Genomic DNA, 17,945 nt, shown 5'->3' with positions numbered 1-17,945 from the left:
GGGGAATAGGGTCCGGAGGGGTGAGGGGGCTCCTTGGAGGTGCTCTGTGTCTTGATCTGGGTGCCAGTTATCAATTCTGTGATAACAGTTATCAATTCTGTGATAACTGGGATCAGTTCTTGATCTGGGTGCCAGTTATCAATTCTGTGATTCCCAGTCAGGGCACATCCCAGGTTTTGGGCTCGATCCCCAGTGTGGGGTGTGCAGAAGGCAGTCGATCCATGATTCGCTCTCATCATTGGTGTTTCTATCTCTCTCTCTCCCCCTTCCTCTCTGAAATCAATAAAACAAAAAACTGCTGTCCAGACAGGGAAACTAAGTTTCTGAGAAAAAGGACAGGCATTTATCGAACACCTGCCATCAGTGGGTTACAGGCAGCGAGGGGCCCTTTACTTCCTTATCCTCACCCTGTCAGTCCCTCTAGCCATTCCCACTTGAAACCAGCAACCAACTGAACCACACTGGCCAGAGCTCCCTCATCCCCAGTGGGGGGCGGGGAAGATGAGCTGCCCCAAGACACAGTGGAGGCACTGGGTCTGTGCCCTGTTCCTGGGACCCAAACCTTTCCCTGCACCTCCCTGCCCCAGCCAGAGCTTCCCCAGCCCCCACCAGAGAGCCAGCATTGGGCTCGGGGATATCCTAGACACCCCCACACCTCCTGTGTGGAGGTCTTCCCTGGGCCTCAGGAGTGGTGCATGACAGCCGGCTCTTCAAACGGCCAGGAGAGAAGTGCATTGTGGGTAGTTGCTTTTTTTCCAGACAAGGAAGCGGGGAACAGAGCTTTCTCGTGTCATCCCACGCATGCCTTGATGGGGCCTGATGAGTCACGAACCATACAAGGAAGTTTTTTCACGTAAACGGTTTGTGGGTGAACTTGTTTTCTGCTCTTTAAGGCAGAATTTTTTTTCTCTCTTTCTCTTTAAAGAAGTGTTTGAAACATAAATATGAGGCAGTATCTTGACTAGCAAGACCTTTTGTTCTTCTACAGAAGTCTGCAGTGGGTCCCTTTTGGAGCTGGGCTGTGGGCAGTGCACCCCTGGGATGGGGGTGCGGTCAGTGTTTGGGTGGGGCCGTGGCAGGGATCCAGCCTTGGAGGGGAAGGTGGCCTGCCCTTCTGTGTTTGTCCTGAGGCTCCTGCCGCCTGTTGGCTTGGCGACGAGGCGACGAGGCTAAACAGAGACTCCAAAAAGAGCAGCGCCTGTTCCCACAGAGCAGTTAGGTCCTCGCCACACCCAATGATGAGAAAATCCCCAGTGGGGCAGCCAGCTCCAGTCTCCAGGTGGAAAGGTATTTGGGAGAGATGCTAATTGACCAGGAGACAAGGGCAGAACCACCATAGTCCTGCTTCCCGGGGACCCTGGTGCCTTCTTAGAACCGATGGATAGTTTTGCAGAAAGCCCTGAAATGGACAGAGAGCCCTCTAGAGCAGTGGTTCTCAACCTTCCTAATGCCGCGACCCTTTAATACAGTTCCTCATGTTGTGGTGACCCCCAATTTCATTGTTACAAATTGAACATAATTAAAGCATAGTGATTAATCACAAAAACAATATGTAATTATAAATGTGTTTCCCGATGGTCTTAGGTGACCCCTGTGAAAGGGTCATTCGACCCCCAAAGGGGTCGCGACTTACAGGTTGAGAACCGCTGGTCTAGAGGGACCTGAAGCTCCCCCTGCTTGAGCCTTCTGACTGTGGTGGCAGGAAGGCCAGGCGGTTTGTTGTTGGGTGGGGGCTGGGTGGGCCAGGCAGGTGCTTGGAAAAGACCCTTCAGCAGAATGAGCTGAATCTGATTTCTGGGCTGCAGCAGATGTCCAGGAGTGAGCACATGGATTCCAAAAAGCACATCTGGAGGGTCAGGGGCCAACTCAGCCCTGAGCTGCCCTTTGGCATCTATCTATTGCAGCCGTGGGCAAACTACGGCCCGTTTGAAATGAATAAAACTAAAAAAAAAAAAAAAAAGACCGTACCCTTTTATGTAATGATGTTTACTTTGAATTTATATTAGTTCACACAAACACTCTATCCATGCTTTTGTTCCAGCCCTCCGGTCCAGTTTAAGAACCCATTGTGGCCCTCGAGTCAAAAAGTTTGCCCACCCCTGATCTATTGGCTCTTGAAGCCTTTGTCAACGTCTGCATTAAACTTCCAATCCAGGATGGTCCCCATCCTCTCCCAGGCCTCCCGCCATAATAGACCCAGGGGTTTTGAACCGACAGCTCAGTGGTTCCCAAAGTGGGGTTCCCAGAACAGCAGCATCTACAGGGTCTGGGAACCTACTAGAAACACAAATCTTGGTTTCATAAACTTGAAGGTAGGGGAGGAGAGTGCAGCAAGCTGTGTTTTACTAGTACATGCCCCCAGGTGATTCTGATACACAGCCCAGATGAAGAACCACTGTAATAGTTTGAAGAAAGAGCAATAGACATTCATTGAGCTTCTACTGGTTTTCATCTGTGTTATCTTATTTAGGTCATGCAATGTCCCTGAGAAGTGGCAATTATATCCCCATTTTACAGATGAGAAAACTGACTCTTAGATGAAATCTTAGATTAAGATTTCTTAATCTTAATCTGAGCCAGAATTCAAACCCAGGCCTGAGCCTCCTTCCGTGTCCAGTGGGTTCTGCTGCTGGGTCCCTCTGGACCTGTGGTCAAGCATAGGTGGCTGGTTGCATCTGTAGCTTTTGGATTCTCTGTGAGCATCTCCTCCATTTACGCAGGTAACAGACCACCACGATGAACACCCTCCAAGTCCTACTCCCAGGCTCCACCTTGGACTTCCCCTGGGCAAGTAGAGTTCTCTGTGTGCCTGAGAGACCTTCCTCAGCAAGGAAGGAGCAGCCCCTGCAAACCCTGCCTCTCCACGGTCCCACCCGGGAAGGCGGAGTACACCTTACCCTAGGCCAGTGATGGCGAACCTTTTGAGCTCGGCGTGTCAGCATTTTGAAAAACCCTAACTTAACTCTGGTGCCGTGTCACATATAGAAATTTTTTTATATTGCAACCATAGTAAAAGAAAGATTTATATTTTTGATATTTATTTTATATATTTAAATGCCATTTAACCAAGAAAAATCAACCAAAAAAATGAGTTCGCGCGTCACCTCTGACATGCATGTCATAGGTTCGCCATCACTGCCCTAGATTCAAGTGCACAGTCGCTACCTGCCTGGCTACTCCCTCTGCCTGGGGATCAACCATAAATAAACTTATCAGGGGACGGGATCCTCTTCCAGGGCGCTCATAAACTAAGGCCCTTTGTAGAGGAGCCGTGGCTGCAGCCGAGAGGAGACAGCCCAGCCAGGAATGGAGGCTCCCCTAGCACAGGGGTGAACAGGTCGGACGTCCTTGGAAGTACTGGAAGCACTAGATAAAGTTCTTAGTCAAATAAACAGCCGAGGCTCCGGTTGATATACTGCGCTACCGTCTTGAGGCCGAGCGGGAACTCCTTATTTGGGATAGAGATTTCCTTTTATCTGGCCCAGAAGAGACAGCCCTGTGCTGGTGTCTGCGGCTCAGGACAGCGAAGCTCACTAGGGGCTGACGCCTCCCACATGGCAGAGGAAGAGCAGCCCCTGGTACAGTATTTGTGTGTTTTTAATTTATTTAGTGGGTTGCTATGACTCGGGGAGTCGGGGGGGGGGGGTGTTCTTCAGAAAGTGGCATTTCCTATTAATGATTAATGAGAGGTCTGCACTGCAGTCTTCAGTATTGGGTTCGGGTTCTGCACGGGGCTCCCAGCCCTGTACGTCATTGGAAAATAACAGGACCTTCTTAAACAGGATGCTTTGAACGTGGGATCGCCACCACGCCTTGGGTGTGGAGTGGCTGTGTCGCATTTATAATTAAGGCGAGGCAGGGCAAGTCTCTGGATGTTTGGAAGACTGGGGAGAACGTGTGGGCTGTGCGTGTCCTTCGGGACCCTGGAGGTATGTGCTGGACTAACGGGGCTAATCAGAGCAGACATGGCCCCTGAGAAAGAGCGCCCCAGAGGAGAGCGCCCGGTCACTGAGGTATCGTGGTCACAGCGTCTGAAGGCCTCGGCGTCTGACTGCCAGGAAGACCTTTTCGAGGGTTTGCACAGAGGCTGAGGGCAGGGGGTAGGTTGTCTTTTTGCTTTGTTTTCGTTTTCTAAATGTATAGGCCCCGTTGCCCAGGCGGTATTTAAGGCAGTTTACAGAAACACAGCATGGGAAAATCTACATTAATTGCTACAGATCCACTTCCACCGGGTTTAGAGAAAAAAAGACTCAGAGACCTGGGTATAATGTGAGGCCTTTTTGTAAAACAAGAGGAGGAACAAAGCAACAAAGCTGAGGACAAAATCAATCTCTCTGTCCACTTGTGTTTGATTATATATGACTGCGGAGAAAGATCTGAACTGACAGGTACCAGGGATCCAGCCAACTGTCCAGCCCACCACCTGCTTTTCTAAAGAAGGGTTTTATGGGGACCCGGCCCCAGCCATTCACGCCACAACAGCAGGGCGTGGCTGGAAAAGCCTGGAATATTTATTACCTAGCCCTTCAGAGAAAAGTTTTGGAACCCCAATATATGTCATAGTGTTAGCATGGATACAGGGGTGCAGTTAAAGAAAGCCAACATGTATGAGGAGCTAAAAGTACGTACACTTATATTCTAGGGGGTGTGTGCGTGTGTGTGTGTGTGTGCGCGCGCACAGAAAGAGAATCCATGAAACGATGGTCACCAGCAGACAAATGTGCAGGTGTGTGTGTGTGCGCGCGCACACATGCACAGAAAGAGAATCCATGAAATGATGGTCACCAGCAGACAAATGTGCAGGGTGTGTGTGTTTGTGTGTGTGTGTGTGCACGCGCACGCACGCACAGAGAGAGAATCCATGAAATGATGGTCACCAGCAGACAAATGTGCAGGTGTGTGTGTGTGTGTGTGTGTGTGTGTGCGCGCGTGCACATGCACAGAAAGAGAATCCATGAAATGATAGTCACCAGCAGACAAATGTGCAGGGTGTGTGTGTGTGTGCGCGCGCACAGAAAGAGAATCCATGAAATGATGGTCACCAGCAGACAAATGTGCAGGTTGTAAGCTCACGTGACAGTTCCTGTGCCCTTTATCTCTTCCCTTTACAATCCTTGTTTATCAATGAACATGTATTATTTCAAAAACCAGATAATCTACCAGAACACTGAAAAGTCAAAAATAGTAAGATCTCAGCTGCCCTCTAGCTCTTTCTAAGAAGATGGGATTCTGACCAATCGTTCTTATGTGGACACTTGACTAGTACAAGTGCAAACTCCTGGGCCTCCCCTGACTCAGCTAGAATCTGGCTCCTCTTCCCCTCACCCCTCCCCGCCGTGGTTCCTGCCCACAGGAGCTTTTGAGGAGCACTGGGAGGGCTAAAGGACTTGGTTGCAGTGCCTAACACAGCGCAAGCACTTCATACGTGTTAGCCATTATTACTGATTTTTATTCTCCCTTTACAAACACTGAAAGCACCTTCCATATGCCCTAAGTAGTTCCAGTCGCTGCACAAAACAGTAAAGAAACAGACAAGGCCCCAAGGAGCCCAGAGAGTCAGTGAGAAAAACAGTCACATACAATTTTTAAATGTAGTCTAATGGAACCATGTGGTGATTCGATTTTGCCAAGGGTGCAGCAGGCTCTAAGTGCCAGGTAGGATGTGGCACCCAGCTGAGAGACTGGTACCAAGGCCAGTTCATCTTACCAGCCAGATACACAGTTGCCTGGGCAACCAGCTGATGCCCAGAGATGGACACTGTGCCGAGTTCCTGCTGTTTTCTTGGAAGTGGTAATGACTGCAGCAACATGGCCTCTAGTGGGCACTTAAAGAGCTGAGTGCTCAGGCACTTTCCCCTCTTTCAGACAAATTGCCTGTCTCCCCAGGATCCGGCTCTCCAGGTAGATGTCAGCTGAACACCCCAGCTGCAGCCAGTCTGGAACTGTCACTGGGCAGCCAGGGAGGCAAAGCTCAACTCTTCAATTTGTTTGTTTATTTATTTGTTTGTTTTAATCTTTATTGTTGAAAGTATTACTTGTCCCCCTTTCTCCCCCATTGACCTCTTCTAGCCTGCCCTACCCTAGGCCTTCACCACCCTATTGTCTGTGTCCATGGATTATGCATATATGCATACAAGTTCTTTGGTTGATCTGTTCCCACACACCCTCCCACACCTTCCCTCTAGGGTTCAAAAGTCTGTTCCATGCTTATATATCTCTGGATCTATTTTGTTCATCAGTTTATTTTGTTCATTAGATTCTGCATGTGAGTGAAATCACGTGATACTTCTCTTTCTCTGACTGGCTTATTTCATTTAGCATAATGCTCTCCAGTTCCGTCCATGATGTTGCAAGTGGTAAGAGTTCTTTTTACAGCTGTGTAGTATTCCATTGTGTAAATGTGCCACAGCTTTTTTATACACTCATCTGCTGATGGGCATTTGGGCTGTTTCCAAATCTTAGCTATTGTAAATTATACTGCTATGAACACAGGGATGCATATATTCTTTCTGATTGGTGTTTCTGGTTTCTTTAGGATATATTCCTAGAAGTGGGATCAGTGGGTCAAATGGCAGTTTCATATTTAATTTTTTGAGGAAACTCCATACTGTTTTCCATAATGGCTACACCAGTCTGTATTCCCACCAGCAGCGTACTAGGGTTCCCTTTTCTCCACATCCTCTCCAACACTTGTCATTTGTTGTTTGTTGATGGTAGCCATTCTGACAGGTGTGAAATGGTACCTCATTGTCGTTTTGATTTGCATCTCTCGGATGATTAGTGATTTTGAGCATTTTTCATATGTCTCTTGGCCTTCTGTATGTCCACTTTGGAGAAGTGTCTATTTAGATCCTTTGCCCATTTTTTAATTGGATTGTTTGTCTTCCTTTTGTTAAGTTGTATGAACTCCCTGTATATTTTGGAGATTAACCTCTTATCAGATGGATCATAGGCAATTACGTTCTCCATTCTGTGGGCTCCCTTTTCATTTTGCTGATGGTTTCTTTTACTGTGCAGAAGCTCTTTATTTTGATGTATCCCATTTATTTTCTCCTTAGTTTCCTTTGCTCTAGGACCGTGGTCGGCAAACTGCGGCTCGCGAGCCCTATGTGGCTCTTTGGCCCCTTGAGTGTGGCTCTTCCTAAGCCTTAGAAGTACCCTAATTAAGTTAATAACAATGTACCTACCTATATAGTTTAAGTTTAAAAAATTTGGCTCTCAAAAGAAAATTTCAATCATCGTACTGTTGCTATTTGGTTCTGTTGACTAATGAGTTTGCCGACCACTGCCCTAGGAGATGTATCAATAAACATATTGCTAGGAGAGATGTCTCAGATGTTGTTGCCTATGGTTTCTTCTAAGATTTTTTATGGTTTCACAACTTACATTTAAGTCTTTTATCCGTTTTGAGCTTATTCTTGTGTATGGTGTAAGTTGGTGGTCTGGTTTCATTTTTTTGCATGTACCTGTCCAGTTTTCCCAACATCATTTATTGAAGAGACTGTCTTTACTCCATTGTATGCTCTTGCCTCCTTTGTCAACTATTAATTTGAGCATAATGGCCTGGGTCTATTTCTGGGTTCTCTGTTCTGTTCCGTTTATCTATATGCCTGTTCTTGTGCCAGTACCAGGCTGTTTTGAGTTCAGTGGCTTTTTTTTAGTATAACTTCATATTCAGTATTCTGATTTCTCCAACTTTGTTCTTCTTTCTTAAGATTGCTGTGGCTATTTGGGATCTTTTTTGGTTCCATATACATTTTTGGAGTTCAGCTTTCCAATTAGACTTCTTGTTCGTTTCAGCAGGAGGCAGCAGCATCCCTCAAGGCAGAGAAAGCACTCCGGTGTGTCTCTCAGAGTGGCATGGTAGTTGGGTGCTCAGGATCGAAAACTAGATCTGGATCCCCATTCCAGCTCTGGCTCTTACTTGCTACGTGACTTAAACTCTCTGAGCCTCAGTTTTCTTGTCTATAAAATGGGGCTAACTATACCATTGGTATTGTGATTCGCATTGCGAGGATTAAGAAAATTATTTTATACAAAGTGCTTAGCATTGGGCCCAGCTTATGGAGAGCCCTCCGAAAGTGTTAACAATTATACTCTTGTGTCACTTGTCTGCATCCATTATGGTTGTTCCTGGAGCACGGTAAGCACTGGATGAGTGGTCGTCAGTATTACTGTAAGTAGTGGCTTTCTTAGAGTGAATTGAGCTGTGCCATATGCTCCAGCTGACAGGTGGGCTTGGTCTCATTTTGTGTTGTTTCCTCCACCTTTTTTCCCTCCGTAGTCAATGCCCAGAGCAGGAGTCCCTATGCTTATCTTGAAAACCCCGAGTCCCCAGAGGGTAATCATTGATTAGTCCCTCTGTCCATTGGTTAGGCCAGCAGTAACAGTTGAGTAATTAATGGTACTGGGTAAATTAGGGGTTCTGTGGGGAGGCCACAAGGTAAGCTGAGAGGCTATGAGCTGGTCTGAGGTTGATGATTAAGACCAGAGGGCCAGATGGGCAGTTTGGGGCTGACACACATGGACTGCTCACAGTCCTGGGTTGTATCTGAAGACAAAGTGATGATCTTTGGTGCCAAAAGGATTTAGGGGAAGCCCTTCTGGAGGACTAAAGAGAAGGCCAAAAATGCCCGCCCCCCCCCCCCCCCGGGCTTGGCAGGATGGTGAGTTACCTGGCAACATCAGAGCCTTGAAGATGTGAGCAGGTCCAAGGTGTCTAGGAATCAGGAAAGCCCAGAGAAGTCGCCAAGCAGTCATTCTCCCTAGTTGAGCAAGAGACATTTGAGACAGCAGCCTGTAGACCTGCAGGGAAAGTTGGAGGGCTGGGCAGATGGACAGGGTGCAGCTCACAAACCAGCCCCAGCAAATAGCATTGCCTGAGTGATGGGAGGAAGCAACGAGCACATTGCTGGTCCTCTGGGGGCAAGGTGACAGAGGGGACTCTGACACTTGAGGACAGCACCGCCCCGGAGAACGTCCTGTGGTGATGAACGTGTCCTCCCTCTGCACCGTCCACCATGGCAGCTCCTGGCCACATGTGGCTGTTGAGCAGCTAAAACGTGGCTAGCTGGACTGAGGCACTAACTGTTTAGTCGTAGGTCACTTTAATTAAGTTAAATGTAAGTAGCCACCTGGGGATGGTGGCAGCAAAGCTTTGGGATCTCAATGAAAAGAAATTCTAAAAGCCAGTCGGTTCCTCCCTGGCTCGTTTTTCTCTGCAGCTCCAGGAGCGCCTTGCAGCCCTTCCTTTAATGACAGGGTGGGAGCATGCGTGCTGGTGTGAGCTGAGCCTCGGAGGCTGCGGCAAGCAGCAGAGCAGCAGCTCCTGTCATTGGGAGGCATGCTTCCAGCACATTCTGAGTCACGCCTTCCCTGGTGGGGGACACATTCCTAGTGACAGCTCGTCTCCTCTGGAGGAGCCAGCAGCTCTGCCCTCCCAGGCCACAGAACCCGGGTGTCTGGTTGCCTGCTGTAGGAGCTGTTGCCGGAGAGATGGCGGATGTTGCCAAGGTAACATCCCCTCCCTGACAAGAGGGTGAGAACTGCAATGGAGTGACTCTTCCTCCTGGGAGGCAGCAGGCTCTTCCTGCTGGCTTTTGTCTCAGGAGCTGGTAGGGCTTAGTCACAGATGCCGGGAGCCCTCCTGAGTCCTGCCTGCGTTAGATCATTCATTCCTAGGACATGGTACGTGATAAGAATGAGAGCTGCTGTTTAGCCAGGATTGGTACTGCGTGCTTTATATATATTATTTTATGGACTAGAATGGCATGCCTTTGATGTTGGTTATTCTCATCCCACATTGCAGATGAGGAAAGTAGGTACAAGTAATAGACTAAATTCCATGAGTACCAGCCTATTTTGTTCACTGTAGTACTTAACACAGTGCTTGGCACATTATAGTCAATGGTTCCCTGTAATTTTTGTTGTTTGATTGGTTGGACAGATAGATGAATGGATAGATGGGTGATGCATGCATGGATGATGAATGAATGGATGGGTGGGTGGGTGGCTGGGTAGGTAAATAGGTGGATGGATGGATGGGTAGATGAGTGGATGGGTGGGTGGGTAGGTAGGTGAGTGGATGGATAAGTGAATGGATGGATGGATGGGTAGGTGGGTGGGTGGATGGATGGATGGATGGATGGATGAATGGGTAGGTAGATGGGTGGATAGATGGATGGGTAGGTGGATGAGTGAATGGATGGATGAATAGGTGGATGGTTGGTGGGTGGATGGATGGATAAATGAAGTAAAGCATAGAATTGACCTGAAGTCTGCTGATGGCAAAACCTGTGTGCTCAACCACTAAGCCATACTGCCACTGGCTTTGTCTGGTGTCCTCCTCTGCCTACCTAAGCTGGGATTTTCTTTACATACTTTAATTGAGGTATAATTTACATACAATAGAATTCACCTGGTCTAAGTGTGTGATTCAGTGATTTTTAGTAAATTTATGGGGGTGTGCAGCCATCACTACAATCCAGTGTTAGAGCATCTCCATCCTCCTGGAAGGTGCCTCAAGTCTGTTTGCAGCCTAATCTCCATTGCCGTCCACCCTTCCCCAGCAATGACCGTTCCACTCTCTGTCTCTATAAATTTGTCTTTTCAGACATTTCATATAAAAGGAATCTATGTATGTCTTTTGCACCTGGCTTCTTTCACTTAGCATAACATTTGTGAGGTTCATCCGTATTGTAGCATGAATGAGTAGTTCCATCCTTTTTACTACCAAATACTATTCCGTTGTCCGGATAGACCCCGTCTGGCTTATCCATTCATCAGTTGATGGACATGTGGGTCGTTTCCAGGTTGGGGCTACTATGAATAATGCTGCTGTGTACACTCGTGCATGTCTTTTATATAGAGTCTGTTTCTAGCTCTCTTGCGTAGATTTCTAGGAACAGAATTGCTGGGTCACATGATCAATTCATGATTAATGATTTAAGTAGCTGTCAAGCTTTTTTCCCCCCCGTGATGCTGAGCTAATTTACATTCCCATCAGCACTGCACAAGGATCCCAGTCTCTCCCACTCCTCGCCAGCACTTGGTATGTCTGTCTTTCTGGGTAATAACAGCCTGCTGGGTGTGAAGGAGTGTCTCTTTATGGTTTGGACCTGTGTCCCCCAGTGGCTCATAATGTTGAGCAGCAGTATGCGTTTACCGCTAGGCTGGGGTTTGACCTTTACAGCTGGGGCTTAGCAAACTTTTTCTCTGAAGGGTCAGATAGTAAATATTTGGGGCTTTGTGGGCCACGTTTGGTTCCTCGCGCATTTTTTTCATAACCCTTAAATAATTTAAGATCATTCTTGGCTTTTTAGCACAAAAACAAGCAGGGAGACAGTTCAAAGTCCCCTGTCGAAGGATTCCAGCAGTCCATTCACTCTGGACGTGGCAAGAGGTAACCCACCCCTCTTGGGGAAGCAGGCTCAGTGGGAGGACATACCGCAAAGCTGAGGGCTAGGCTCCTAGGAGCCTGGCAGTCAGCATTCAGAGGTATCTCCATCCCCGCCCCGTGATTCATCACCAGATGAGCTCACCAGAGTTCCTGAGATGAACTAATTTGTCACCCAAGGCAGAGCGACTGGACCCCTGTGGTCCTGGACAAGACTCCCTCTGCCTGTGGCAGTCTGTCCCAGAGTTCAAAGCCTCTTATGGGGACCAATGGCCTGCCCACACCTGTGACCATGACATCATAGCCTCACTGTCCACCTGCTCTCCCACCAGCCCCTCCCGCAGCTCCTCCGCTCCCTGGTTGCCTGGGCCCGGGCTCTCAGAGCCTCATGGACTTCTGGCCTTCACCCCATGCCACCATCATTCTTGACCCCTTCTTCACAGTGTCTCTGGACGAATCTGTCCCTTTCCACAATCTGTGCCAACCCTGGCTGATGTGCTAGAAAGATGGGGCATCTAAAGTCTACCAAAGCCAGCTTTGACTCTTGAATTGCCCTTTCTAGCTGCGTGAGCCTGGGCAAGTCATGTCACCTCTCTGGCCATGATAGTACCCTTGTGTGTAAGCAGGAACTAGAGTCTTGTAGCAGAAGCTGCCGGCACTCCTCCCCTCCCCCGCCCCACTTAGCATCACTGCTCTGAAGGATGCTCACTGTGAACTCTGCCAGGGGCGTGTGTGTTTCTGGCTGTGGAGGCACTTCGGCCAGGGCACAGGGCATAGGACAGCCACTGGGGTGTCCAGGAAACTAGTGGGTAAATGCTGTAGCGTCCTTGCTCCTTGGGTGGATCAGCTCTAATGCGTGTTCTACACTGTCTCCTAGGGATCCTGGTGGGCTCAGCACCCTTCCCACAGTGGGTAACATTGCCAGTTGTTCCGTCATAATGCTTGATGATGCCCTGCTTATTGACTGCCTTCTCTTCCCAGTCTCTCGTCCCCGCCACGCACTGATGTGTCTTTCAGCGCCTCTCAGATAAATAAACCATTTGCACCTGGGTCTCGTCTTAGAGTTTGCTCAGCCTATGGCAGGCCCCCAGCTCCTGGGGTTACTGTGAGGATGGAATGAGATGATGCCTATAAGTGCCCAGCACAGTGTCTGGTATATAGTACGTGCTCATTAAATCTTGGCCCTTGTTAAAGCCCCTGGGACCTTCTGGTTTTGAATACAGCTTCTGTGACCCCTGTTCTGGGGTGCCTCTTCCAGAGGCGCTCGTGGGAGAGCTGTGTCCTCCCTGCTGTAAGGAGGGGCTGTCAGTGAACACTAGGGCTGAGTGCAGCCCTGAGGGGCTCCTTGGAAACTGCACTGGGGCTGGTGGCGCCCACTGGACCCTTCGGCCAGGGCCTTGCTGCCCCTGCATCTCAGTGTTGTCTGAGTGGCCAGTAGGGGACTGTACTCACGACCACCCACCTCACAGGCTGGCTGCGTGCAGTTAAATTTAAATGAGGGTTGGCTGGAATAATGTTCACCAAAGATTAATGGTGGTTATTTCTAAGATGTGGGATTTTTGAAGCCTTTTTTCACTTATCCTTTCCTTTGTGCTTTCAGCATGGTTTAAATTTCTTACAATAAGCATGCATCATTTTAAAAAAATGGTGAAGTCCTTATTCTTTCAAAAGTAAATAACTTGCAGGTGATCAGAAGAGAAGGCACTTAAAGCTCAGACCGTGTTTAAACCTAGAATCTACTGTGGAAAGACATGGGTATGCATCATTGTGGTTTTCTTTGGGGCTTAATATATGGCATGCTTAAATGGTCGTTTAAAAATTAAGCAGTTCTCTGGCTACAGAGCGAAACCACAATGTCCCGGACTCAAAGGAGCATTTGTCTCCTGGGATGGATTGGGTTCTGCCTTGGGAAGTGTCTCCACTACATTAGGCTTCGGGCACTGTGTTTGCTTAGATCAGTCAGGGAGGCTCCGCTAATGGTAACTAGGACTGAGCTGGTTACAGTCCCAGGAAAGCCTCAGAGAAATGGTGCGTCTTGTATTAACGTCATGGATTTCACCATCATCCTCATCAAGGACGAATATACTGTTCACCAAACACCCGCCCCGCCTAGTCGGGTCCAAAATGACTGGCAAGGAAATGTTCCTGGTCTTTTCCTCTCCCCGCCCCCCGGTGAAAACTATGCTGTCTTCCTCTGCCCTTCCGGCCCTCTCTGTCCCTTTCTAGTTCTTGATGCGGAATGGGTGCCCGGGCAGAGAATGAAAAGACAGAGACAGAGAGAAGGAGGTGGGGACAGAGGGAATGAATGCTGTGTGTAGGAGAGACAAGCTAAGTTGATTTACACAGGAAAGATCTGGGTGATGAGGCGGAAGTAAACTTTGTGAGTTAACTGTGTGGGTGATGCTGGTGGTGATAGGGATAGATTAGCAAGTGAGAAGCTCCAGAAAATCATGGAGTGTGAAGAAAATGGGAGAAAGAAAATGGGATACTTTTTGTGTTGCTGTGGGTTGTATATTTCATCCTTTGAAAGTTTTACAAAAGAGAATGGTTAAATACCCGGATCCCCTTTTTGTTGCTGGTGGCTGTCCTAATCTGCTCTGCTCTCTAATGTAACTCCATACAGAGAGTGGACCATGTGGGTCCAGGATTTATTAAGTTTGCATAGTTCAAGGGGCTGCGAGGTATTTTCATGCCTAACTTACAAAAGAGGAAGCTGAGGCTCGGTGAGTGAAGTACTTTATAGAAAGAGTCAGGTGTGCCCGACTCCGCACTGGACCTGTGGTTCCACCACGGTGCTCAGCACAAGTTACTACTCAGTTTGATATGGACTGTGTTCCCAAATACTTTCTTTAAGGCATTGGCTTCCAAGATTACCTTGTCATTCTTTTTTTTTTTTTCCAGAGAGGAAGGGAGAGAGAGATAGAAACATCAATGATGAGAAAGAATCATTGATTGACAGCCTCCTGCACTGGGGATCGAGCCTGCAACCCGGGCATGTGCCCTTGACCAGAATTGAACCCAGAACCCTTCATTTCGCAGGCTGACACTCTATCCACTGAGCCATACCGGCTAGAGCTCACTTTGTCATTCTTAACTCAGAAGCTAAGTGGTCAGCTTCGGGGGCCAGTGGGGGACCCTGGCCTCTCCTCCTTCCTTTCCTCACTCAGACTTTGGCTCAGTGATTGGGGCATGTCCGCTGGCACAGTGACACTAAACTAGGTTTTCCCCATGGAGCAGGGCTTCTAATGAAGGAGTTCATCCACTTAGAAAGAGGCTCCCTCCCCAGCAAGCTGGGACAGGGAAGGGGCGGGACTTGGCTGGGACCTCCGCCTTCAGAGGGAGGGCCCCTGTTTCCATGATGTCAGAGAGGCGGAACTAACTCTGCCTCAAGTCCAGGGAGGCAGCAGCCCTTGGCTTCAGCTTCCAATTAGCGCCTGCGGGAAGGTGAGAATGCTCCCTCCTGTCTCCCTTTTCCTCACCAGGTGGGAGCTGAAGATGGCCTTTATTTCCTTGGGGGCTCCTTGCCCGCTTGGCTGGAGTGGAATTCCTTGCCCCCAGCCTGTCCATCTTGTTTCTTAGCTGAACCCCACTCCTCAGGGGCACCTCTTGGGATCAGATGAGCAGAAGCGGTGCTTCCCACTCAAAGAAAGTCTCTTTGTGGACCCGTGAATGTTTCCACTCCTATTGCATTTGAATACTTGGGGAATAAGTTTGGCAGAAGATATTATTCAAAGAGAAATCTCTTTTCCTTTTCTTAAGTCACTGGAAATAGTATAGAAATTACTCTTCCATGTTCCAGAGGCCTGGCCATCTGCAAACGCACCGATGACTTAGGACAAGACTCCTCCTATTTCAGGTGGACTTTTTCATGGGCAGAGAATGGCCCACACTACAGTTTCTTGGGCCCTTTTGCATCCTAACTGTCCGATTCTTTGATCATCTTGGATCTTCTGCCCTCAGCATGTCAATAACAGGTTTGTGTCTTTTTCTCCTGACCAGAAAAAGATTTACAAATACAAGAAAGTCCTGAGTAACCCAAGCCGTTGGGAGGTTGTCTTGAAGGAGATCAGAACTCTGGTGGACATGGCCCTGACATCCCCCCTGCAAGATGACTCCATCAACCAAGCCCCACTGGAAATTGTCTCAAAACTGCTCTCAGAGGTAAGACACTTCCCCTTGCTGGATTGTGTGCCTCCCGAACCCCCATTTAAATGATTCTGTTTCCTTTTATTTGCCTGCACACCAACCCTCAACCAGAATTGGATTCGAGTTTGTCTTCCTGTTGCTTTAGGAGGTGAGGGGTTCCCCCCAGCCATTCAAGGGTATTGAGAAGGTTTGCCCAGTGCTTCCAGCTGAGCTGTCCCAGGCTTGTGGCAGGGATGAAGGGACAGTTGTCACAACCCTGCCATGCCCCATGACGGACCTGGGGATGGGACATGGCAGGGAGAGAGGGCGGTTTGGTCTTGGTCCTGAAGCTGGGCTGGTGGTGGTGGTGATAGCTGACTTCAGAATTCTCTAGTTCATTCCCAACAGGGAGCACATCGGGAAGCCCCCCCACTCTCCTTCCTTCCTGCCCCCGTGGTGCTGGGCTGGTAGTCCCCGCCCATCTCCATCTCCCCCAACACTGGCCCACCTCAGCTCCAAGTGGTCCAGGCAAATGGATTTCTGCCCTAACCACCCCCACAGCCTATAGCTATACGTACTTTGTTTAACGTGCACAGGATTTTTAAAATCAGGAGATTTCACACCAAAATGAGAATTTTTAAGTTCTCTTTAAAAAACAATCAGGAAATTCGGCAGCAATTTTCAGCTGGTGATGCTTTGCGCCACCCACCTGAGCCGTCTGCTTTGCCAGTCGGCCAGCGCTCTGAGTGTGTGCTGTGGGCCAGGCGCCATCCTGGGCATTTGAGTGAAGACAAGCCCCTGCTCTCCTGGAGCTTACGTCCTGGCAGGGGACAGACACGGGAGACTCAGTCAGGGAGCTAGGCACACTGTTCGTTAGAAGGCAAGGGGCGCTAGGAAACACACTTCTGTTTACTCTGCCCAGGCGCTATTCTAAGCACTTCACAAATATTAACACTCTTGTTTATTTGCCTTCCTGGTCCCCTGGGGACACTATAGAGTTGATGACTCCTGATTTAAACTACACATGGCCACCAGAGTGATGCTTCTGTCCCCTTCTTTCTGTCCCCCTCCCTCAGGGTGGCCCCTGTCCTTTGACACCCTGGTTCCCTGGGTAGCTCCTACATGGCCCCCTTGACTTCCACACACGCTCCCTGCTGCCTAGACTGCCCTTCTCTCTGCAGGCCTGGACAGGTCACTGCCTGCTGGTCCAGGAAACTGGCCCAGGCCTTATCTGTCTACTGCCTTGAGAGGGTGCCTCACCCTGGGAGGACGTAAGGGCGAGAGGAAGTGACGGTCGCAAGCAGAAGAGCAGAGGATGTGTCGTCGGGTGGGACACCAGCTGTGTTCCGCAGAGGCATAAAGACTCAGGCTCTGAAAGGATTGAGGGTCAAGGTCTGGAACTGGAGGCCAGGTGCTATGTGCTCAGCCTCAAGTGCTGGCTTCCGTCCTGAGCAGGAGAAGGGTAGGAGGCCAGGGGCTGGCTTCTCAGTGGGGAAGGGAAGGCAGCTCATTTGCAGGAAGCAGCTGCTCTGTGCTAGGCAGGCGCCAGGTGCCAGCACTCAACATCTCATTTAATACATTCTCCCTGAGAGATGAGCCTTGCTGTCTCCATTCACAGATGAGGAAACAGGTCCAGAGACACCAGCCTGCCAAGCATGCAGTGGGGCTGGGCATTCTATTCCATCTTAGGGCTGTGTCGTTCTTACTGCAGGACCACATGGCCCGCCCCTTCCGCCCCACCAGTCTTGTCCACCAACATAAAGTCAGGCTCATTGTCAAGATGATGGCAGAGGTGGCTGATGGCACTGTGGCCACCCTCTTGGTGGGATTTCTTTCCCATCTCAGATATGTTTCATGTGATTACATGCCCAGGGGGCGCGGCCATTGGTAAGGGACAGAGCTAGGACTGCAGCCCAGGTGGCACCTCCTCCAGTGAGGCTTCCACCTCTCCGAGTGACACTAGCACCTTTTCAGCACACGCTCAATGACAATCACTGTCGGGCATTTAGAGCTCATTTTTACATTTCTCCCAGAGACCCTGCAAGGTAAGTATTCAAATGTGCAGAAGGGTCACCAGAGGCTCTGAGAGGTTAAGGCGCCCACCCAGGGTCACTCGGAGAAGTGGTGGGCCAGGACCCACGCCCAGGCCTGCCCGATGGCGAAGCTCATGCTCTTGTGCCTCAGTGTGGCATGAACCTGCCTTGGTGGAGCCTTTTTAGCGGAGGGGAGACCCCCCGCCCCCTCTGTGTGGGGCAGTGGTTAAGAGCAAATGTGTGGAGTCAGAAAGACCTAGTTCCGCCCTCAGGAGCTAACTGGCCTTGGGCAGGTTCCGAGGCCTCTCAGGACCCAATTTTCATCAGTGAACAGGGCTAAGATTAGCACCCATTTCACAGACTTGAGGGCCGATGCTCTAATAAGTAAGCAG

General features: G+C 49.3%; 1 protein-coding gene across 7 annotated transcripts in view; it reads left to right on the top strand.

Moving 5' to 3' along the window:
- LOC118674178 (c-Maf inducing protein) overlaps nucleotides 1-17,945 on the top strand; it is a 234,130-nt gene that overhangs the window by 166,297 nt on the left and 49,888 nt on the right. For all 7 annotated transcript variants that reach the window (XM_036345576.1, XM_036345572.1, XM_036345574.1 and 4 more), the window contains one exon: nucleotides 15,395-15,556. In XM_036345576.1, the coding sequence (XP_036201469.1) occupies nucleotides 15,395-15,556 (162 nt within the window). The remainder of the gene's footprint in view (nucleotides 1-15,394; nucleotides 15,557-17,945) is intronic.

This window comes from Myotis myotis, unplaced genomic scaffold (genome assembly GCF_014108235.1).
Source record: "Myotis myotis isolate mMyoMyo1 unplaced genomic scaffold, mMyoMyo1.p scaffold_m19_p_19, whole genome shotgun sequence".
Classification (NCBI taxonomy): Eukaryota; Metazoa; Chordata; class Mammalia; order Chiroptera; family Vespertilionidae; genus Myotis; species Myotis myotis.
The sequence above is the reverse complement of the archived record's forward strand: the minus strand, read 5'-3'. Positions and strand labels throughout refer to the sequence as shown.